Below are 25,457 nucleotides of genomic sequence, written 5' to 3'. Positions count from 1 at the left end.
AAAGCTGTTTAATTCCCAGCCCAGCTGTAGGCCTCCTTCAGATGCACAGCTCCTTTTGCTTATTGCTGCACTGACCGATGGGCAAAGCCCCACTTCACTGGGAAGCAAATGGTTTTATACTGAATTAGGATCAACTGAGTGGTTTAGTGCCCCTTGCAGAATATAATTTTATGAGGCTTTCAAGAAACAGTTACAGTTTTTTCTCTGTGCTGATACTTTTATTACGAGACAGGTTTATTGCACCTATAGCAGTAAATCTATGAAAAATCCATGGAAAACATAGGAAATTAGTTTAACTGGGCTATAGAGCCTCTGAAACCAAACTGAGGAGAAGATTACATTTGAAGTGTTTTGATTAGTTAGCATTTCATTTTTTTATTATACAGACTTGTAACATCATGACATACAGGACAGCAAGTTTATAAACAGCAAGTTTATATTCTTTATCTTGTTTGCCAGTATCTTTGTAGTGCATTAAACAGCTCCCCAGCCTGTGGAAGCTAGAAATACAGCATGTTAACTTGACACAGCTCTGGTAATATGCTCATAATTCAACATGCTAATTGTCCAAGTTATTGTATCAAAGCATAATGATTTATGACTTTCAGCTTAAGATAGATACTAACTAGGTTGTACTGATTCATTCTTAAGATTATTTGCATTCCCCAAATAAAAACTCACTTTTTAGTTCTCCAGTGGATGGAGAAAGGCATCTAGCCTGTTTGGTGGCTGAATATTGGCCATTGCAATAGCATTTAAGCATAAAGTTCCATATCCTTTTCTTAATTCTCATCATATTTAGATATTTTTTTTCAGTTTTGATGGTCAAAACTTCTTTAGATATCTGTTCTTATATCACCTTTTTCTTAAGCACAACTAAATGATTTCCTGCTTTGAAAAACAAAGGCTATCAGAGCCCTAAAGTGATCTTTTTAAAATTATTATTATTTTATCCTATGCCATCATAGCATTCATCTTGCCCTGTCAGAGGCTGCAATAGCATAGTGCGCTGACCTCTATATTATTCCCACACTCTAGAGGTTCTGGGAAATTCAGGGCCAACTCTCCAGTTGTAAGGGGTTGGAGCTTTAGTATAACTTTTGTTATTTTTTTTCGCGTGGGAAGTATTCATTTTTATATTTTATTCTCAGCCTTAGCTTTATTTTAAAGTGAGTTTTTAAAGTTCATACTTTTCATTTGCAAGCCATATGTTGGGCTGCAGTCATTCTAAGCAAATTGCATTCTCACTAAATAATCTAAGCAGCTTATTTTATGTTTTCCACCAGCTAGAGCATGCATACTGATTATGCTCTGCACCAGCAGGTCTAGTCACACTATATTATATCATTAACTAGCAAGCCAAGCACCATCGATTATATTCTGCCTTGCCAAAATCATTCATTATTTTATCCAAGATTTAGCTATAAAAAAATCAGAATTTCTGCATATAGTAACAAATTCCAAATGAAGAAAATGCATATATTTCATAATAAGTCAATGAAGTCATATATCTTGATTTAGAATCATGGCAAGTAACATTGTGAAAGGACTTGGCTGCACAAATAAACATGATACCCAAACACTTTCATCGCTAGAAAACTGAAGTGGTGCCAGTTGAAACCTCACTTACTGATACTTCTAGAAATGGCTTCATTCTAACAGCAGAGTCCCTCCAATGGAAGGGAGCAGATGACAACCTCCTCATTACATCTAGAAACAAGCTATAAAGGAGAGTGGTTTTTAATATAATGGAGAAGAGCAGGTACAAGTAGTGCACTAGTTTCCAATTTCATTTTTGCCAGTGTGGATCCTAAGCAATGACCATGAATTGTGGCTTTACATAGACTTCACTAAGATGAGAATTCGGCCCTTACTGGAAATAAGGAAGTACTAAGAGCTTCCTTTAAAATCATGTACTCTACTATCCTGATCCAAGATTGCTGAAGCCAGTATGAGGTTTTCTGCTGACTTCAGTGGGCTTTAATTCACTTTCCTAAATAAGGAAAGTCCGTCCCTAAAAGAATAATCTTAAAAATGCTTCACAGCTTAATGGTTGTGGAGATAAAAACCATGCCTTGTTGTGACTCCATATGCTCCATTTCAATGTACAAACAGTTTGAAAGAAACAAATAGTCAACTACACAGTTTAAAGAATCATTTTGTCTTTGCCTCCTAAAGAAAAATTCTAAAGGACATTACAATGCTTTCAGACAGTCATGATTTTATTATGCTGTCAGTGGTTTGGGAGCAGGAGGTAGACTTGGTTTGGTTTGGGGGGATGATTTTTTGTTTATTACTTTTATTTTTACTTGGTGGTTTTACTTTCACCATAAACATCTAAAGGATTTTTCCATATCATCTGACCAAGCTCAGCAAATACTTCAAATGATGTGCTCAGTCTTTTTTAACTCATCTGCAAGTATAAGCTGGAGTCAGTAAAAGCCTTTTCTTTGCTTGCACTTGTTAGTGGATTGACACCTGCAAATTTTAAACTTCGACAGTGGTGTGGTCAGTGGTGCATTATTTCAAACAGAGCAGGTAGTGGAGGTTAAACAACTGGCTTTTACAGTATTATTTTCTCAGCCATATACTTCTGGATATTTTCCCCAATTAAATCAGGTATGCCATCTGCATGATCCATAAATTCTCTGTTTAAATGGAATTTAATCTCATAGGGACTTTATAATGGTGAAGGCTTCTGAGCCTTTGATAATAACGAAAATAAATCACATTGCCAAATAATTGTTTGTGCCGTTGGTGATGTGCAGAATCTTAAGTGTAGGTTTTCCTTTGACATTTTTTATATGGGGGACTCACTCACAACAACTCGGTTCCCATGAAGCTATGCGGTGTGGATGCCTTTCATCTAAGTGACATTTTAAAAGCTGCTTCTTCACCTGTTCTTAAATTTACTAACTACTTTGTTTGAATTCCATCCTACAAAGTATAACCAATTAAGAAGTAGTTGTGAGAGAAGTTAGGCATCTGTATTCAAAAGGCTACCTGGAGGTCGAAGGGTGTTAGGTGTGTTTTTAGTCACACTTGCATGTATACAAGATATAAAGGGCCACATCCACTTACCCTTTGTCTGAGTGTGCAGGATGCCATATAATAAAAAACTCTGAAGTAAAATGACACAAGGGAGTAGAAGCTAGGAAAGGAAATTACTGCTGCCAAGATACTGCATGGTCTGATAGTAGATATTTAACAGCATAGCACTGTTATGGCAGTTTTCTGAAAATACTGCATTGTTAGAGAGTGTTTCTTTCCTTCACAGTGTCACCTTGCAATAGATTCAATAGTTGCAAACCAGGAACAGTGAAATATAGATACTAACTCATTTGGACCCATCAAAAAAGAGAGTAAAAGAAAGTGGCATTTGTATTGCAGAAGGTGTGATGAAGGCTTCAATTTCAATAATATTTTTTCAGGCATTGTTAGCTCATCAAGAATGTCACAGTATGCAGGTTGTTTTTCAGGGTTTTTAGCTTGGGATTTGTTTATTATTATTTATTTATTTATTGTTCTTTTGTAAAAAGTCTGCCCACAACAGAACCAATTAGGAGTTTTCCAGCAAAATTAATTCCTCTTGGAAATACCTAATTATCAAAACAGAAATGTTAAATGAAAAAAATATTTTCAGTATGAAGCACAGTGTAGCATTTCTTAGACCCTGAGTGCTGTTTTGCCTGCTCATCTAATAGACTGCAGCAAAGCATAGTTTCCAAACTTTTTGGCCAGGTGTTCTGGGGCTGGAAGATCTCAGTCATGAGAAAGCATGAGTTATGCAACTCATCACATCTGAAAGCCAGAGAACTAATCTCAGTTCTGCATTAGGCAGCCTACAACCCCAAGGAAGAGCCTTTAGGGCTTCCAGGGTTCTGCAGTGAAGCTTCTTCATAACAGATGCAGTCATCAGTTGCCTGTCTCCAGCAAGCACACTTTGTTTCAGAAACAACAGCATTTGGTGTCTTGAAAGAGCTTCAGTGTTTACTTCTCATCTCAGTTTAGTTTAGGTTTTTATTAGTTTTTTTTTTTGTTTGTTTTTTTCCTTTGATTACAGAACAAAGATTCGGTTTCCTAGCCAGAACTAGGAAATTACAGCAAAAATTACTAGGAATTACAGCAAAATAATGGCAAGGATCTGATCTTCCTACCCATGCCTGGGTTCTTATTCTCTTAACTTTATAATTTAGATGTTTTAATATTCTTAGTGAATGCCTGGATAACAGGGCCTACTGACAACAGCACTGTTCTGTGCCTCGCTGCTCCACACCTGGTTGTCAACTCGCTGAATGGTTTTTGCTTTTTTGTGTCAATGATTAAATGATCATAATGCTTCTTTTCTTCTCCAATTTTCTCCCCCACCCCTTTTATTGTGTAACATTTGAATCAAGTCTTTTTATATCTCAGCATCACGAGTCCCTACATAGCTCAAGTATTAAAATGTTAGAAGATTTGTTTGCAGTTTCAAAAGAGCATTTCAATTCAACACATTCATACTTTTTCTTAATACCTGCACAAAGTAAATACAGAAGTAAATTTTCTATGTATAAAAGGAGTCTGAGGCCAATTGAAACTCATGTAATCACTAAATAGAACATATCTCAGAATGAAGAAGGAAGTAGTTTCAACTGACGATCCAACCAGTCAGGGAGAAAAAGCACTGCTACGTGACTTAGTTCTGCCTTTAATTAGATTGGATAGTGAAGTACCTAATGGATATTGACTACTCAAAAGAATACTTGGAATGAAAACAGAATTTAAATGTTAAGTGTAGAAAACAAACATATAAAATCAGCCTGTCCACAGACAGTCCCCAGAGAAAGAAAAGAGCCAGTATATTTGCCTTGGCAAATCTACTGAAATTGATGGTCAGGCTTGCTTGCAATGAACTGCTTAAGTGCTCTGACCTATAAGGCACTGGGAAAGTGGTTTACTTATCTTATAGTGTGAAGTTGTTGTTTTTCAAATGAAAAACATGTCCTAGCATAGAAACTATTAGTTTCCTCAATTTTTTTTAAATGCAAAATGAAGAGGAACCACAGGATTATAAATTTCCAACACTGACATTTCTCTCTACAGTCTTATGCTTAAGGTTGGCGTTATTTTCAGTTATTATTATAAAATAGTCATTTTTAAGTATCTTGAACAAGAACTCCAAGAATTGTCTTTAGAGAGTGAGTTGAGCATGGATAAATAAACAGAAATATACTTCGACTGCTTGAAGAAGGCAATTCACATCACTATCATGGGACTTGAATTTTCAACACCTTGAAGAGTAAATACTGAGAATAAATACTGAAGCCCCTCAAGTCCTCACTGTTTTGTTGGCAGGGCTAGGAAAGGAGGAGCAGTGTTTAGGGAACTAGTGAAAAATGGTTAGAGAACTGTGGTCTGCGTGTAATTTAGGTGCTGTTCCATTTTGTATATAATCTGAAGTCACAGCTGTCTGCAATCAGAAGAGGCAGTCCCACCAGACTTTTCTGTCCCCACCTTTGCTCCCAGGCTGAACAACACTCCAGAAACATGAGCACTATAGTGACTGAAGTGAAGCAGCAGAATTGTACTGGTAGGACATGCAAAAATATCTTTAGCAGTAAAGCCTCCATCCATCAATCATTTTCATTTCAAATTAATAACTGGATATTGCCTTAAAGAAATGCAGGTAGCAAAGTACCATAATAATTGTCTTTGAATACTTAGAGCCAAATAACAGTTACCTCAAATTACTTGGAATTAGTTTGGGGTTTCAATATAAAGGAAAAGTTGTTCAGAGATCTCTTAAATATACCACATATTACGTTATGAGGATTAATTCTCACATCCTAAGGGAAATAAATAGGGTTTTGGAAAAAGTAGTGATGTGTCAAGTGGAAAGTAAAGGTGAAGTGCTCTTAATTTCTACTGAATATGAAAGTGCAGACATATTAGCAGAATTCCTCCTGTTATTGAAAACAGTTAACTTTTGCGTGGTAAAGCTTTAACAAAACCATATGGGTTTTGAAGGTGCTGGCAAACATGGGGGCTGAAAAAGGAAATTTGAGGGGAGTGGAGTAATAAAAATCCATAAAAACAGAAAACAAGAAAAGGGTCTGGATGAACTGCAGAAAGCAAAAAAAAAAAAAAAAATTGTAACAAAAACACTTGTATCAAACACTGTCATGGTTTTGGTTGGGATAGAGTATGTTTTCTTCCTAGAGGCTTGTTTGATGCTGTGCTTTGGATTTTTGATGACAATAGCAGTGATACCAGAGGGATATTCCAGTTGCTGCATAGCAGTGCTTGTACAGAGCCAAGGCCTCTCCCGCTCCTGATGCTGCCCGGCCAGCGAGGAGGCTGGGGGTGCCCCAGGAGCTGGGAGGGGACACGGCCAGGACAGCTGGCCCAGGCTGCCCAAAGGGATGTCCCACACCATGTGGCACCGTGCTCAGTGACAGCAGCTGAGGAGGCAGGGGGAACACAAGGAGGAGGCAGAGGGGATGTTGGGGTGATGGCATTTGTCTTCCCAAGGAGCTGTTCTGCGGGGTGAGCCCTGCTCTCCTGGAGGTGGCCAAGTCCCTGCCTGTCGATAGGAAGCAGCGAATGGATTCCTTGTTCTGCTGTGCTTGTGCACGGCTTTTGCTTTGCCTAGTGAACTGTCTTTGTCTCAACCCATGGGTTCTGGGTCTTTTACCTTTCGGATTCTCTCCCCTCTCCCACCTGGGGGGAGTGAGCGAGCAGTTGTGTGGTGCTGATCTGCCTGCTGGGGTTAAATCACAACAACCACATGTGCATCCTCTGACCTTTTCTTTTTAATACTGCCTTTACTTTATTATAATAAAAAATGCAGAGAGAAAAAGATAATGAAGACATCCTATTAAATGAGATGGATCTTACCAACAACATACCATTTCTAAATGAAAGCTCAATGAATATGAAAGCAAAGCCCAAGAGGCTTAGGTTCATAATTATTTGTGAAAAAAGAAATCAAATTAAATGAGAATCTCAGCATTTCCCAAGTCATGCACACTTTTGAAGACAACTACAATGAAAATATTGAGTTACATACCTCAGCAATCATTTGCAGCCCAAATGAGAAAGCCAAGAAAGGTCATGAATTGGTAAAGCAGCAGCATCATTCAAAAGCTTAAATATGGTTCAGTTACCAAAAATCTAAAAAGATTTTCAAATTATGATTCTGCAAATTGAATATTATATTCACCTTAGTACATGAAAACAGAGTCTCTAAGTTATCCAAAGACAGAGATTGAAGGAATCAATTTGAAAGTGAATGGTAAGAGTTAAATGCAATACCTGTATTATAAACTTGGAGATTTCGTATGGAAATGAATAATTCCTTGTTTCCAAAAGTTACTAGGAAAAAAGGTAGAAATATTTAGGAAGTGTGTTAAAAATGATGCCTGGGCATCTACATTGTCCATGTGCTACTGGGAAGAAAAACGCGTGAAATCATCGAATGAATGAGTTCATCTAGGAATAGCTACATAGAAGAACTTACAAGATTCAGTAACCCAGGCCAGGAACATGGAAGAGACTTGCTTGAGTCTGAAGTAACTCCTGAAAATGTATCAAGAACTTTTATTTGGTTTAGGAGAAGAAAACCTGATGTTTTAATTATCTGGATTGAAGTGCTCAGTCCAGTTGTGCCTCCTGCCAGCTGAATCAGTGAACGCTGCAGATAAAGTCTCAAAAAGACCTTGTGTTTCCTAAAATAAAATCAAGGAACTGGGCCAACAGGCAGACATAACATCAGTCAGAAGACATCGCTTATATATGTTTTCAATCTAAGCAGTAGAGCATTTTAGTCACTGTTAGAAAGTCTTCAAAAAATCATCTTCTTTTTGACTAAACTCCCCATTTCCACTAAACTGGAAGCTTTCAAACCCATGGCTGAGGTTACATGTTTGTCATCAGCAGTGCCACTAAGCAACTAAACTTATCTTGATGTACTGGAGTTCATTTCCAAAGTTATTCCTACCACCTGCTCATGTTAAATTCAGCAAACAAGATTATCTGCTTTTCCAGGTCATTAAAAGGCCCATAAATATTCCTTCAAAAACCTCAGTCTGAAGGAGATTTGAAATAGCTTTTCTGCCTTTGACTTAATGTGGATTTTGATCTTAAGTGCAAGTGGAGAACTTGTAGGGGTGAGCTTGAGATGTAACTAGACGAAAATCCCTTTAACAAGGTTAGAAATAGAGAGAAAATAAGGAAAACAGCATAATCACAGAATAAAACTGATGACGTACAAGTAAAAAGGAAAAAGAGTTAACTTATAATTGGTATAAAAGATAAACCAAATTTTCCAACAAAGAAGAAAGTTAAATAACAGCAAAAAGTTCTTTTTGTCTATGAAGAGAAGTAGCTTCACCCCGCAGAGAAAGCAGAGGCCAAAATTAGTTTGTCACTGAAACTAAATGGGTACCTTCTGCCACATTCAATAAGGATGAGGGTTAAATACAAAGACAATGCACAAGGATTAATAGAGATGGGAATTAATACATTGGAAGCAGAAAGAGAACACAATAATTTGAATGCTTTCAAGTTTGGGATAGTTGGAAGAATAGTATATGAAGTGGGCAATAAAATAAAAACAGAAGTAGACACAAGGGAGGAATAATTAGGGACATGGAGATAAATGGAAAATTGGATAAAATGCAGCCAGGTTCACAAAAGATAAATCATGCCTCTCTAAATCTGATGTCTGTCTGATAATTTAACAGATTTTTCTGGGCAAAAGACAAATGGCACATCTAATCTCTGAGACCTTTGTATGGTACGGTATATAAAATTATTAATTAAACTGAAGTACAGGATTAGCACTATGAAGACTGTAAAACGGGTAAGACATGCTTATGAGGATAAAGGACAAGCAATGTGCCAGGAGAAACAGTCTGCTAAAAGGAGCTTACTGATGGAGTTTCCAAAGAGTTGGTCTTACGTAGTGACTGTAGTAATAGCTTTGGCACCTTCAGTGGGAAGGAGGATTGAAATACCAGACAAGAATTGAATGACATTGAGGAATGCTATGAAGCGTGAACTTCAAGGTAATGTCAGTGGCAACAGATTGGAGGAGTTTGAATGCATTTGTGGTGTAGTTGTTTCCAAATGGGTCAGTCCAGGTATTTCCAATAATGATGGGGAAATGCTAATGCCATAGGACAGCACAACTTACTAGGACAGCACTTTGCTAGCTGTAGCTATGAAGGTTTTTGGTCAGCCCAAGACCTAAAGAGGTCTTTCTCTTGTATTCTCCAAAGCCTTGGCAGAGTAAGCATGCATCCTCTAAAAACATACTGGCTGGCTATAAAAATCCTAAAAAAATGTTTGTCATATGTAACATAGCTTTGATTTCTGACAAACAGAAATAGGACGTATTCAACATATACAAATTAATCTATAAATACACAGGGGAAGAAGGAAAATTATTTGAGCTAAAGACCAATTCCAACATAAGAACATATGGATAGAAACTGAGAAGGTATAAATGTGGAATAGAAATTAGAGAGGGATTTTTGGCTATAGCAGCAGGGAGGTTCAAGAACAAACTTCAGATAAATTAGGAGGACAGGACAAAAGCCCTAATAATGCTTACAGGAGGACAGGGCATATTGGCCAGATAGAATATATGACCTAGTGGCACATGGCCATGGGGGATTGGCTTTTGGATGGCTTAGGACAAACTTTCCATGCTGATTCTCTGGTATGCCTGCCTGGTGAGCTGACTCAGCTGAGAGCTTTTGGAGCTCCTGAAGTTTTGTCTCACACTGCCTGCAGCAAACACAGCAGACTACGCAGCACCCTGATGAGAAATAGCAGTATCACACTCTCTCCAGACAGCCTTCGTAGTTACTCGTGTTAAAGGTAATCACAGCTGCATATATCTTGTGTCTCAGGGCAGGAATGCTCCCTGCTTGTATGGCTGAGATAAAAGAATGCCATTCTGGAAGAGCATGACTACATGAATATATGGATAGATTCAGCGAAAAAAAATATAAACAAAGGATACAAGGTGAATAAATTATTGTAACCTCTGTATCGAACACGATTAGCCTCATATACATTTATACAGAATCAAGTACAGCAGACAGCTGCTACTTTATTAAATATTTACACACAAAAATGAAAAGACGTGGCAACTGATGGCTGATAAATCTTTCAAATATTGAAAGGTAATAGTGGGGATGGCGAATTACTTTTATTTTTGTAAGTATTTCTGTTGTGCTCCTTTTAATATTAAGATGACTTTAAAGGATAACTGCTTTACCACTGATTTTCTGCATAGACTGATTAAATTTGTCATGGTCTGATGGTCTACTATGCATATGGAATGAACACAGTAACCCCATCCCTACATGGACTTGCTTATTCTTATACGAGTGGGCTCCTCCCCCTCCCAGCTTATCTTAAACTATTCTTGCCAAGTGATTGATATAAAATAACCAGAAATGAAGCCTCTTTATACCACAGTAAATATGCTGACAGGAAATTAGAGCACTGTAATATAAGTGTTTTTACTTCACATTAAAATGTCTTTCCTATATAGATAAGAAGGGATTAAAACATTGCAGGACTCATTCTACCTTGCACTTTTTAATTAGACAGACTGCTGGTATTGCAGGGGTATTGAACACAGGCTTATTTTTTCTCCACATCTAATAGTGAAGGCAACAAAGGGAAGCGGAAGAGAAAGTAGCATTCCTGTATCTCCCAGCATCCAGAAAAGCAAGAAAAGACATTTCAGGCAAACATTTTGCCCTAACAGGCATGTATTTAGGAAGGACATTCTACTATATTTTTTTTCTAATTATGCCATTTGAGAAGCGTGAAATCATGCAGATTTGTGCAAAACAAGCATTTGCTTTACAGCTGCTGGCATCAACCTCTGAGGTTTTTTTGTAAATACGATCAGTTCTGACCATGTGTTTGTTTTATTCCACAAATGAATTCCAGGAAAACTATGAAGTTTCACAAATTTTACTGGACTTTATGATGATAGTTTTCTGGTAATCAACTCCCCATTTTTCTCCTGTATAGACACCTTCAGCTTACAAAGAACTGATCAGGGCTAACGTCAAACTGGGATGCCAAGCATAGGTCAGAGGGAGGCATGAGGCTGGCCATGGGCATAGTGGCAATGACCAAGGGGAAGAGCTTCTCAGCAGCTCTGAAGGATGGGGCCAGGCCTCTGCTGAGGCCTCTCATGGCCAGACACATGCACCCTGGCTGAGCTGGCCCTGAGCAAAGACAGAGAAATCCCCAGGTGGAGGGAATGCACCCACAGCCCTGACAATCTGTATACAGAGAAGAAAGAATTAACACAACATTAAGGAAATATTTCCATTTCATCTGACTTAAAGCAAACTGAGGATGCAAGCAGGCAGGAGGAAGAGAAGAGTACGGCCTTTCTTCATCCTTGAAATGGCAGGGGCCAGTCTTCCTTTGGCTTCTTTGTTTCAACCAAATAGCAACGAGTCTGATGTCAGGTTTGTGCTGTTGTTGTAGTGAATCCAATGCCTTTTGCTTTGGATTATGGCTGGAATGAGCAACAATGATGGGTTGAGGCATGCCCTGCAACTCAAACCTCCTTCACACAGTGAAAAACTTCTCATTAGACTGCCAATGGACAGAAAAGAAAATAAAAGAAAAAATATGTGCAGAAACTAGCTATAAATTTCATTTTGCATGAGTTCAGAGGGTAAGACTGGGCCTTAAGTCATTACTTAAGACTATCTCCTCACAGTTTGCCTTGGAAATAGCCAGAGTTCATTAAAGTGTTACAATAATTTAATCTTGCTGCTAGTGGACAGACTCACAGTCCAGTAGTTGGCATCATTACTGAAGCTAGCCAGCACCCCTTGTTACCTTTCTCAGCAGGGTAACCAACATTTCTGCTTGGGCATTTAGACTTCTGTAGTTGGAGAGCTGAAAAGACATGCTAAACCGGGGATCAGTAATCAGCCAAAGACAGAGAGCAGTGACAGGCTGAACCAGCAGGCTGTTATCCTGATAAAGAGCAGGGTAAACCCTGAATCCCAAAGAAACCATCTTTTCCTTCCCATTAGGAGTAAACAGAAACATCTCCCTTCCAGGATGGAGCAAAAAGAGTCAGCCACAGTTTGAGTCACAGTCCCGGCCTATGACCAACTTGGCCAGATCTTTGTGGGGCTGAGCTAAGGCAGTCATCAGAGAGAGCTATGAGCTATGACTAGGATTCTGCCTCCCATTACTACTAATAATAAGTAATATATCTTTAATACCCAGCTATGCAAGTGGAAGGACTGTGTGGCTTCATAGCCCTCTGAGCATTCACCCTTCCTGGTACTCCTACTGACTGGAGAGTATGTGCATCCCGCAGTGCAACTGCTGCACTTGGCCACGATGAACTTCATTTGCTCTATTTGAGGTGAAAATAGAAAACTGTGTGAAAAGAAGCTCAGTCTCTCAATCGATTCATCAAACCAAGTGAAAATGTCTGTTTGCTATATAAAAGATAATGAGAGAAATTTGGTTTTAGCTCCCTTAGCTCAGCCCGCTCAGGTAGTCATGTGTGAAATTACCCAAGGGAAAAGATATAAGCCGGTGTGGGAACCCTCATTGGCCTTGCCTTTGATTGGCTGTGCAGCATACATTACAAGGTGAATTGGTTTGGAAAACAGAAAAGTTCATCAGGCTGCACAGACCCACTGCTTGGAATAAAACATTGATGGGAACTACCAGTCTGGAGAGCATGGAGAATGTCAACAGGAATATGGGACTAACTGAATTCCCCCAATATGGAAATTTTTGTCCCTCTTCATCAGCATGGTTCTTAGGAGATAGCTTCTTAAGAAGGTTTAAAAGTAGAATTAATAGGCCTGATTTCTTTCTTTTTTTTTTTTTTTCACTTTTGTCAAAATGAGGAGAATTTGTAGCCAAGATAAGGGAAAAGGTAGTTATTTCATTTCATGGTTTATTGGTTGAAACTAGGTAATTCTAGGTTTTCAGTTAGTCATATAACAAAAAAAAAAAAATCCTTTCTAAGACTTACAAAGCACAGCTAGGTTGCCATAGTTAGGAGCTGGGAGTCGTGTTACCTGCCAAGAGATTCAGACTATGCTGCTGTTGTGAAATACAAATGGAATTGGAGTGCCACAGCTGAAAAATCTGCTCTCACAGACTATTTCCAGTTCAATGGACCAAGTGAAAGAGAATTTGCATTTTCATAACCATTTGTAATAACGGTCATGATCATTACCATGATAGCTTAGTGAAAAACCAAAATTAGCAAATCATTGAGTTCCTTTGTCAGCGTAGGCTTTTCTGCAGACTCACATCTGTCTGTTTTTGTTGCTGTAGATGTTGTTTTGCCCTCGTGCCAGTGGTAACGTGGATGTGGACATCTGTGACAGTCAGAAATACTAGCCTGCAAATTCCCTGTGCAGAAGGCAGTCAGTGCAACAACTCCTAGTTGTTATACAAGGATTCTGATATGCCCTTTCTTCCTGCTTTCCTTCCTAAATTCATGGTCTGTATAATGAAGAATAACATACTCTCCTGAACTAGACTGGAATTTGCTGTTTTCTGAACGTTTTTTCTTTCTTTGTATTTTCCTCTACTGTCATTGTTTTATCACTATTCAAGATGATGCTCAGGTGCACTGTTTGCTCCCCATCAAGAAGTTTCTTTTGCACCTATTTTTTCAACTAGGTTACTTTAAAGCACAAGAAATTCAAGTGGAAATATTAGTAGTGTTCTAGTCATAAAGGTTTACAGGTCTATGGAAGACACGTTTTGCACAGACAGATAATTAAAAGTAGGAAATAGGAAAAAGGGGGGGGAGAGGGCTAAATTTTGAGAGATTTAATAGTTCATTCTGGATTTTAAAATAAAAATAAGTTTTCAGATACCTTTATATTTTTCTTATTTTAGAAATTTTGTGATGCTTAACTTATTCCCCAAATGGCCAATTTTGAATTGCTTGGAACAAAAATACTATGTATAAAATAAGTTTCAAATAATCTTTATAAAATCCATTCACAATTGCCTCTAGCATTGTAGTTATATATATGTGTATTTTAAATCACTGCAGAAATGTTTGGGTTCTGTTCTTTCTTAATGTAAATGAATTTGTGCATGGATAACAGAAAGCAGGACTGGTTTTACCATGTGTTTTCTGCGGTCAGCTAGCGCTTAGTGCTGCACTGTTTTTCTGACAGGGTTGCACAGGGTTGCATTAGCACATCTCAGGGTGAGGAGCTAGGTCTCTGCTCCTGCAGCTATGCCATCCAATGCCATTAATTTTTCTGCTAAGCCTGGCTGAGTGGATGCATTCAAGTACTGGTTCCCTAAGGGATATCTTTTAGATAAATACCAGAAACATCCACTCATCCAGAATCAATGTGTTTTTTGATAGACTGAGCAACTCTTGATATACGTTATCTTGTTGCATTTGTCTAGATTTTGCTTTGTATGCTTTTCTTCAAATTGACAGACACCTAAAATGGATATGCTGAAACTTAACAGTGGTTTAGTGTAAGCTTTTTTCACTGCAGGTACTAAGTAATGTCTAGATACATTATCTTTTTTGTCCCTCTAGTATTTAATTGTTGTAAATACCTTTGTGTGTTCCCTGTTGAATACATGTGACTGGGAAAGCATTTATAGACACCCTCTTAGAGCAGAGCAGAGCAGCCATGTTGAGATGTGCTGTGCTGATCGAACTGTTTGATCTGACTATTCAGCAAGTTTTCATGTCAGTGATAAGATCTGAAATGTTATGGTAACTAAACAGTTTTTCTCTGGAAAAGGAGATCTGTCTTCCCTTCAGAGGATGATGTGCCTGTTTCCCTTCCATATTTTGTAGCAAGTTAATCTCCCTTCTTTTGATTCAGGTGATCAGAAGCACTGTTCTTTACATGCATATTTCTTGCTTGGCAGAACTGGGCATTATGCAGCAACACAGGGAGTCCCTGGTTCCTGACTTTGTGGTGATCTCTGCTTCAGTCGAGGCCGAAAGCTAAATACAATGTATCAGTGTGTTTAATTGATGTATTATACAAGCAAGTTAGCAAGGAAAATGCCAATTGCTAAATATCATTTACTTTTAAGATAAATTCCTGCTTGCAGAGAACTTATACATTAGTGCAGCCATGTGCGACTTACATGACTGTCAGAGGATTTCATCTAGCAGAATAATATGTAATATATATAAGCAGTCAAATATAAAAGTCTTTAGATTAAGGAGTTAGATTGATCCTCTGGAATGCTGAATTCATTGCCAAACTCTGCCATATGCTCCTGTGTGATCTGGGGTGAACAATTGTCTCTGTGCATCTCAGGTTCTCAGCTGGAAATTCTTATATGTCTTCTTTTCTCTACCATCTTTGTTAAGGTCCTAAGTGAAAGGACAGGATTTTTTCTGATTTTTTCTTTGTTGCTGTGTCTGAATCCTACTCTTCTAGGGACTATTGAACAGACATGTGACGTGGGTCAGTTCGGTTCTTTACTTTGTAGAGTGAACAGGTAAAAAAAGAAACCAAGTGCTACTGTCTCTTTTAAATGGGTAATAAACTGAGGGTCATCTAAAAATCATTTTCATTCACAAAAGAAATTAATATAAGGGAAAAAATCAATGCCAGGATGCAAGAAGTTGAACAGCTTGCTGGTATCCTGTGTAGCATGGAGGGAGGTGGGATTTGGAGAGACATACAAATCTGTATATTTTTAAAATATTTTTTCTTAGAGGAGATATTTTTCTGTAGAAAGTGGGAGATAAGTTAGAAACATGAAGCACAGTATCATTGTCAACTGGCATTTTAGTCAAAGAGAGGAATTGCACACTACCTGAGAGCTTGCAGTTTGGTAGTGCAATTGTGTGTAGGGTAGAAATGCAAAATGATCTCTCACTTCATTTCTTAGAAGTAGCTCTTCCTGCTGTTTTTAAATTTCTTTTTTTTTTGCTGTCTATTAATAGTGAGTCTCAGCAGCTGAGGTTTGCAGGTCAAGGCAGAAAAAAAAAAAAAAAAAAAAAAAAGACTACATGTAGCTGTGGCAATAAAGTATGCCTGCTGGAAATGCTATCTTCGATAAAACACAAAGATCTCAGCTGGAGAGTCTGAAGAACACAGTACAGTGACTAACAGATTGTGTATTTGATGAACTGTCTGCACCCTCCCGTCACACTGCTGGATTCACAGCCATTTTAACAGGAGGAAAATGTCCATTGATTTCAGGGGACTTTGGGTCAGTCTGACAGAGTATCGAAAAAGCACAGAGATTTTTCCTGTGCCTACAGTATGTATTCCTGTATCAACCTTATTAACAACCCTTCTACATTAGACTTGTGGGGAGCTGCTGCAGAATGAAGCCTTAACTCGTTCCTAATCAAGAGAGGAAGGTAAAGACTGGTTTTGGTATAGGGCTGTCAGTATCCAGGTCTCTTTGCAATAGCTGTGCATAGATACCAAAGACAAATGATTCACAGGCCTTTGTTTAGCTTTCCCCCAGCTACGTCCAAAGCCTTTCTCCCAGGCTGGAGAACTGCCACTGGGGGACACACTGCCATGGAGAGAATATTATCAGACCAAAGAGCCCACTGGCAGGCAGCCGCAGGGAGGAGAATGAGAGATATGGCCAAGAGGAGGGGGATGTGGCAGAGCTGAAGCCATGGAATAAAGAGAAAGTGAATTGGTTTTGGCTGGGCAGCTCCCGGAGCAAGAATAAGGGCACATTTAGCTGTTGGAAGCCCCACAGATTCCTCACAGCAGGACACAAGGCAATCACAAATCTGGCTGGCACTCTGGTTATATGGTAGAACAAGCCAGCTGGCTGTCCTGGGTGAGAAATTCAGGCATAAGGTAGAAAGGAGGGACAATGGGAAACTAGTTCCCAGTTTGGGAAACTAGACACAATTTGCTCTTCAGTTTTGTTTCTGCTTAATTTAACCCACTGCTGCCATGTGCTACCCAAGTTCATGAAGTGGAGGGGAAAGTGCTGAGAGAAAAATTAAACTGAAAAGGGGGGAAAAATCCACTGGAAAGTGCTTTGAAATGACTGACTTTGGTTTGATTGCCACATGGGGGAGATCTAAGCCTAACCCAGCCCTTTTAGAGCTGTGTCACACCGGAGGAATCCTTCAGCAGACTCACTGTAACACTCAACAATGGGTTCACAGCTGATGGGACAGTGGGATGACTGCATCGTATCACACTGCCAGATGACATGTGAAGACCTGGTGACATTCCTGGAAAAAAAAAACAATTAACAACTGATGAAAAGCAGCACTCTTTCTACACAACAATCCTTCTGACATACTCTAAACTTTCCCCATTATGGTGCTTTCCCTCTAAAACGTGCATACCAGCTGTAGGAAACAAAAACAGGTCCAGATAGGTCACCGTGTGTTATTTGTCCAAAGTTTTTTGAAAATTATTTACATTGTGTAAAAAAGCCAAATGCTTCCACAGGTGGGAGGCTTTACACAGGTTCTGTAGACCTATTAAATTGCACCAAATCAGCATCATTACTAAGTTAACTTAAGTAAAATCAAGTAAAATTTGCTTTTACCACAATAATTGTTTCTTTAAATATTAGAAGCAGAATTATTAGAAAGCTTCTGCCAATACAGCCTGGTCTATCCACCTTGTGACATGCTGAAATTGTCCAAAGGAGACAAATTGGGCATCCATCATAGTACCATATAAATTAGGATTAAAGAACAGATTTTCAGACACCTCTATGTAAAATAATAAAATGAAGCATGTCGTGAAGCATGAAGCAGTTAATCATAGGTTGCAGGTTGGAGGTTGCAGGTTGGTGCTGAAGTATGGATATGTGAAGTATGTGTCCTGACAGTTGCAGGACACAGGCACTTTCTAAAGTCCCAGCAAATATAAATCTGTTCTATACTCTCACCAACAAGTTGGCTGGACAATTTGTCCATCACAGCTTCTCACACACAACATACAAGAAAGAATAACTTGTAGTCTAGGATCGAGAGACAAGTCATATGGGCTTAGAGCCATAGGCAAAGGCTTAAAGCCAAGGCAAAGGCTTTACCTTTACCCATAAGGACTAAAATATTTCCAAAAAAGTTATTTGTGTTATATTCCTAGTCCAGGCACACTGAGTCTGGACATGTCAGAAAATTCAGGCTGACCTCTGATCTAGTGGTGTTCTGTGCCAAAATATGCATGCTCAACCTTTCAGTTAACTGCTTTCCACAAGTGTTGTCAAACCTCTTGAGGTCAACCCAGAACATGTTTCACAGCTGAATTTTGTCCTGTTCTAACTCACACTAAATCTTCTGTCATCTGCTTTCAGTTTACAAGCAAAAGAAGCTGCAGGTGGCTTTCTTAAGGATCTTTATTAAAGGCTTTTTTTTTTCTTTCTTTTTTTTTTTTTTAAAGAAAGTATATGTTTTAAATGTTATTTAAGTTATTTTACTGGTGTTTTTATATTACGGGTGGTATATTATACTTCACTAACATGATTTAGCTGTAATTAACTTTACATTTAGCAGCTACCTGACAAAAAAAAGAAGATGATGATACCCCACACTAGAGCTAGAGACACTTGCACTCACAGAGGTAGTTAATATGGCTAAAAGCACAACAAACTCATGTTAGGATCAGTGACTGGAGCCCAGATTTCCCACGACCCACCTGACTAATACTCAATAGCCTGGGCCATGGAAAGGTACCAGCTGTGGAAGACAGGGGACTTAATTGGAGCAAACCAACTTACAAAGCGACATTCCCCCAAAAGTTTGCCATCCTGGTGACAAGAGGCTTTTTCTGTGATGTGCATGCCACAACAAGGATCTGTGCCTACCTCTGTCCATGGGTCTTCATGAGCTCAGGATGAGCATTGCCATGTCTAATGACTGTACTCTTCTTTTTGCTTAGTTTTCAGGACTTTATTTGTTGTCATTCTTCACCATCCTTGTCGGGCTGGTGCTCTACTCCTCCACGTCCACCTACGTAGCCCAAGATCCTCGGGTGTACAAGCAATTTCGAAACCCTTCAGGACCTGTTGTAGACCTGCCAGCCACCGGCCAGCTGGAGCCTTCGGTAACATACACCAGCCTGGGGCAGGAGACAGAAGAGGAGCCTCACATTAGAGTTGCCTAAACCCAGGGCCGTTGATCACCTGCTGATGATTCAGTGGAGCTCATATATCCATTATCTCTGTATTGTACATAGAGAAAGGTATTTACCAGGTGCAGTTACACCGGTGAGCTGCAAGGTAGCAAATAAGGAAAGCTCATAAACATAAAATTAATTGTTCCAGGGTGTTCATTGCAAGGAGATGCCAGTCCCTCGTTCATGATGTTAACAGCATGTTTGCCATACAAACTGCTGTATATGAATCAGTTAATGTCAGACTACCTGGGAAAGCTATTCAATATTTTAAGCTGAAATTACAAGAAGAAATTAACTGAAGGGTGTTTGTGCACCCACTGAGAGATATTATGCCTAAGCCACACCAGTTGTGGACAAGCCACCTTTTTACAGCAAATACATGTGTGCAGTCACCATTAATTTCTCTCTGAGATTTGTTTGTTTGCACAAAATAGATGGGTTACTCATGGTAGCAACCCCCTGACACGTTTTTTCTAGCACCTTGGATTTGGTGAGGGAAAGACAACAAATTCATCTGTGCTATCTAGTTGCCCTTTCTAGGTAATCTGCTCCATGAATCCAGAGGAGGGACAACTTACAATATCCGTCTCTATTCTAGGAATAGGTATAAGGCGAGCATTTTAGCCTTTCTATATTTGCAGAAGTGAAGTACTCAAGCATTGACCTCTCTATGATCCATGGCAGATTTCCTAGCGACTGAGGTTCTACATCAGGTGACAGGGAGTTAACTTCTCTGTAGTCATGACTAACACAGATTTCTTACTTTTAAAATTTTAATCTGTAAAAAGAAATACATTTTCTAGTTTCCTATGTATTGTACCTCTCCATGGTAAGATGACATATCTTGTGGATCAGGGCACTTATTTTAGATACTCAATGCATCGAGGGCGCCTTCTGCTGTTCCAGTTTGCTTAGTGTTCTGTGATTCATTATTCTAACAATAGCTATTTAGAAATGTGACAGTTTTTCACCAAAACCCACAAATTGTAAAAATCAGGAAGATTATGTGAGGAATTCATGAATAGAAAGACTGGACCATCTGCTGGTATTGCTGCGGTAGCACAAAGGCATTCGTACCAGCAGGGTGTAGCCAATTATCTTTCGCTAACTACAAAACTAGCAGAATAATTCAGCAGTTTTCTTATGTTCTTGGGGACATGTGAAAGTAGTAAGGGTGTGCTCTGCAACTGCACTTCTCCAGGAGCCTTATCAGAAGGGGGAAATCATAGCTGCAGCCATGAGAATCTACATCTGTATGTTCGCTCTTCTGAGAGCACAATGAAAGGAAATGGTTATTCAACCTCCACCATCTATTTTTAATTTAAAATTAAGGAAAAGGAGATAGCCTTATACCTAACAGAGAGGAAAAGGATCCAGGAGGGCTTGGTTTTATTCACAGATCTGCCACGTCTCTGCATCGTCTTGGGCATGACTTACCTTCTGTGTGGCTGCATTTCCCAGTCTGTATATAAGGGAATAAAGATATTTGACCTACCTCACAGGGGTGCTATAGGACCAAGTTACTTTAAAACGTTTTGGGATCTTTAGAAGAAAGGAGTTTAAGAAGTACACAACAGTGCTGTAAAAGCATGTATATATTCATTGTATTTGAAAATGGGGTTTACAGAAGACTGATGAATATTTTGCTTGTGGGCACATAAGATGAATTTGATTTGAATGTCATTCTGCTGAAGAAGTCTGTCTAAAGTGAAAATGTAGGTCTTCATGTTTGAAAAATGCAACTTTCCTATTTCCCTTTAAAAAAGAAAAATCTGTACTCTGGAGATTAGAAAGGCCACAGTTCAACCAAGCAGGATGAATTTCTGCTGAGGTAACATCCATCTTTTATAGTCCTGTTCTGCTGTAATATAGAAGGGACTTCCCTGAAGCAGACTGGGAAAACTACATGTACAAATATACGTGAAGTGACAAATGCCAAAATGCTACTGAACAGCAGATGTATGTTTTATCTTACTCTTGCTGTGGGTGAGGAGAAGAGTTGATTTCTGTCCCATTGTGTTTAGGCTGCCTGCTAGGCTCCCACTGCAGCTGAGGGAAGGGTCTTGTGGAACCATGCCCCCAGACATTCCAGAATCTTCAATTAAGATTTCCTGGTTTTAAAATCATAACAATTATAGGTAGTTTTTTTTTTTTTTTCATTGCCTTTTTTTTTTTTTTTTAATCTTTTTTAGCATCCATAGAATCATAGAACTATAGAATATCCTAAGTTGGAAGGGACCCACAAGGATCATCGAGTCCAACTCCTTTGAATCCTCCTTCATCTTCCCAAGATTTTTCTTTTTTCTTTTAAAGCTCTGAGGATTCCCACAGAGAAATATCAGTACATTTTCTGGAGTTGTTAAGGAAAGTCTAAATACTACATGATTCACAGAAAAGAAAGCAAAACAAAAAACACCCCCACACAAGAATGATCACCTGATACTTCAGGGAGAGGTTTGCAGGGTGGAAACCCATGTGGGAAGCATATGGTTGGGTGAGGCCCTTGTGCACAGTGGGCCAGCAAACGTCCTTGGGTCAAGCCCAGGGAGAGCTTCCACCTGAGGCAGGTTTCATACCTTCTCCAGGAGCAGGGGCTTTGGTCACAATCACCACGGCTCTCTCAGGTGCTTGGAGGCACACTGGCGGGCACATGTCATCTCAGTGTTTTTGCTACCTTTTATACCAATTAAATACCTTTCTCTGAACATTAGTCCCCATGTTGGTCTTGAGACCTTTGAGGATGGTGTGTGTGTTTGTTCCATGTTTACAGTTCCTTCTTTTTGGTTTATTTCATTATTAGTATTTATTTTCAAGCCAAATGTTTGTAGTCCTTCCGCCTACCCCTCTTCATTTTTCTGACACTAACTTGTAGATGTTTGTTGGAGTCTTCTCAGAAAGAGCTGGGCAGAAGGCATGTCCTGGGCAGTTCACCGGACTGGGAGTTTTTACATACAGGAGTTTGCAAACCATGGGGTGTCTGCGTCGTGCCATCCAGAGCTGTTTTTGTAGTCTATTTTAAAAGGCTCTGTTGTACGGAAATAAGATACGAATGTTTGGGTGTGCACTCTGCACCCAGCCACCATCCCCCATGTTACTTGCACAGGGGGAGTTTCACATGCAGAGTGGGGCTGCTTCACTTTCTGCTCTCCCATTAAGAAAGGTGTGAACTTCAATTACCACCAGTGTGCTGAGCGATGGACCTCAAAGGAAGACAGTAGTATAGCTTTACAAGTAACTGTGTTGACTGAAAAGCTGAGGTCTAGTGAAGGAAAGCATTACTTCTACCTGCTTGTTTCCTGCAGTTCAAGACCTCAGTACACACCAGCAGAGGTTCAGCTATCTAACTGGCAGCTACTCTCCGTGTTGCATTAGGACATCACTAGTTCTGTGTAGATCCTTGCCTGAACAGACTGAAACCCTGATATACTGCTGGCACTGAGCAGCCCTTAGCAAGACTGATGTAATTTTCTGCTACTGGATGAAAACCTTCACTGGGAGACAGACCTTGTCCTTGTTCCAGCTATAAACTTTCAAAACAACACAACAAAAGACCAAGCAATTGAAAATTTTGCACCACTGTGTCATATGAAAAAGTTTCAATGTATAGTGTAGAGATTGCTAACTTGTGCTATTAACATTTTGACAAGCGTGTAGTATTGTTTTCTTTTCTTTTTTTTTTTTTTTTAAACCATTTAGTATTCCTAAGCTAGCTACAAATATAAATTTTACCCCATGGGTAGGATTTTACTGTTAAATGCCATAATAAAGCACACTAATCTTGACACCGCAGATGGGAACATGAACCAAAAACAAAACCAAGCAAACAGAATCCCAACCCCAAATCCTGCATCAGAAAGCTGAACAAACCTTTCTTCATTTTGATATTTGCATGCTCCTATATGGACTGGCTGTGGCAATGTAATGCCTGTATAATGTTTTCAAATAAAAAAATAAATGCTTTATGAAAGCAGGGTTATTATTTTATTTGTCTGCTTCCTTACTGGTTTCTTAGCCTCAAATGATTTTTTCTGAAGTGTAAATCTTGACTGCAGGGCATAATTGTTTGGTATGTTGAGGACTTCTTTCCCTTGAGAAGTAGTTAAGGTACAACTCCTTCCAAGGGTGTAATTCAGGTGCTAAACATGTGCCATCAGACATCCTCAGGTATTCTACCTGGCCCCCAGGTGCTGGTCCTGAAGCATACATGGTCTCCTCTGTCTCTGCAATGCTGCTGTGGCTACCTCTAATATCCTGACATTAGTCACCCTCATTTAGACATAGAAGTGCTCCACTGCTGTCCTCTTGACATGGTTAATCATGCTAGAATTAATATGGGGCAATATACTCGTGTGTGTGATGCTGGAGAGCTGTGGTTACTGAGCATCTGCAGCCACCTCACCCAGCCTTTCAACCTCAGCCTCTCTGCCCTGCACAGTACTGCTCCCTGGAGAGTCATGGAACAAGGAAAGAAAGGATGGAGACAAAATAGAGGGGGAAGAGGTGTGCCAGGAGGAGCAGAACTGGGGAAAGAAATAAAACAAGACTGGATCATTTGAAGTCTGTCTGGGAAGAAGGAAAAGAAAGAGTGTAAGTATGTGAGAGCAAAGGATTTTGTGAACATGTACTGACCTCTAAAAGTATTTGTCAGCATGTGCATCTGTCCATCCAGCTTTGCCTGATGTCTCCACAGAAACTTCGCGTCAGTATTTCTCACATACTTCTTTGCCAAAGAGTAGAAAAGGGAATGGAAGGTGGTGGTCTCGTATCCAGCCTCCCTCTGCACCATGACTGGATGGAGTCCCACACACTGCAAAGCCAGCAGTGCTGCAGCAATATGCTGGTTTATGTCTCTTTTTGCAGTGTGAATGTCTCCTAAGTCATCAAAAGCTCCAGAAGTGGAGTTACTGTGCATGGCTTTACCATGTTAACAGTTGATTTGTATTTTCCTCCAAATCTGCTCAAAAACCTGTCAAGCTTTAGAAAAAAAAAATAATAATAATAAAATAAAATCCTTTTATTGTCTGGCTAGAATTTAGCCTGGGTGCTTGAGTCATACCAACAGTAATTGCTTGAAATAACTCTTTCAATTGATTATGAATAGGTATAAATAGATGTTTATTTACTTAACAACAAATGTTCCACACTGAAGGACACACATTCACCTTAAAACTACCAGTCCTCTTTTGGCTTTGTTTGTTTAGAGCTAGCTCTCCAAAACACTGGAAATACTGCCTGCTTAACAGCAATATGCTATAGCATATGATTCAGGAAGCAATATTTTTTACAGGTATAAGAGTTATTCTAAGACTGCTCCTCAATTTAAGACAAAATGTATGCAGAAACTCTGCAAAAGGGCACACTTCTGTTTGTGCAGCCACTGACCTGTTGCCACAGCAATTGCAAAGTGGGTACCACATGCTAACAACACAGCGGTAATGATGACATTGGAGTAAGAGCATTGGAAATGTCATCCTCCTGCTCCAGCCTGAAGTGCAAGGTAAGTTAATAATAAGTACCACTGCACTTATTAATAAAAAAGTCAGCTGTGTGGAGGAAGGCCTTTCCATAGGGCTGGGAATTGACTGATTAGCCTTGGAAAACACCACGGTTGGTCCGTGGCCCCGTGAGGTCTCTCTGTTGGGTACAGGGAGGTGTTGCTGATCTCACCACAGTTTCCCTTAGGCAAGTAAGAGCTCCTGATGCTGTAAAGCAATGAGAGGGAGGAAGCAAAATTTGGCTACAAGTAAATTATGAGGTTCAGAATGGAAAGTCAGTGCTCTGTGCAGACCTTCTGTTTTAAAAGAATAAATTTGACATTGTTTGGCAGCATTTTGTTGTTGTTGTTATCCTAGAAGTTCCATTTTTTATTCAAAATTATTAAAGGAGTTCATCTGGTATTCAAAATGTCAGAATTTGGCCACTTATAGCCTAATGTTAAAGAACCTCTTTAAAAAATACATATAGCCTATCACATATGCAAGACAAATATTTGTAAATTGAGACTAGGTGAAGTTGATTTTATTGGACTTATAAATTTTGTTCTACTTTAGATTATCATTTATAACACTGAGCCAGAGTTGACTTTTCTGTGACTCCTGAATATGTACAATGCCCTCAGGCAATTGCCTAGTGCTACCCTGATCTTAATAATGCATCATTAATTCCTCACTGTCAAATACATAATTTATACTAACCATTGCATTTTATTCTCCTTGTCTTGGTAACACTGGACTCATCCAATTTTAATATAACCACGAAGATGTTTTCAGTATGAAATCTTCCCACCCTCCCCATACATGTATTTTTGTCAAGATCAAAGTATTGCATTTA

At 39.2% G+C, this 25,457-nt stretch overlaps 1 protein-coding gene across 5 annotated transcripts in view; it reads left to right on the top strand.

Annotated features, from left to right (window-relative positions):
- Positions 1–23,098, top strand: part of SLC35F1 (solute carrier family 35 member F1) — a 244,252-nt gene extending 221,154 nt beyond the window's left edge. For all 5 annotated transcript variants that reach the window (XM_038177344.2, XM_027454642.3, XM_038177346.2 and 2 more), the window contains one exon: positions 18,891–23,098. In XM_038177344.2, coding sequence (XP_038033272.1) covers positions 18,891–19,115 — 225 coding nt within the window. In that variant the 3' untranslated portion in view covers positions 19,116–23,098. The remainder of the gene's footprint in view (positions 1–18,890) is intronic.
- Positions 23,099–25,457: the final 2,359 nt, after the last annotated feature.

Source organism: Anas platyrhynchos, chromosome 3, assembly GCF_047663525.1.
Source record: "Anas platyrhynchos isolate ZD024472 breed Pekin duck chromosome 3, IASCAAS_PekinDuck_T2T, whole genome shotgun sequence".
Lineage (NCBI taxonomy): Eukaryota > Metazoa > Chordata > Aves > Anseriformes > Anatidae > Anas > Anas platyrhynchos.
The sequence above is the reverse complement of the archived record's forward strand: the minus strand, read 5'-3'. Positions and strand labels throughout refer to the sequence as shown.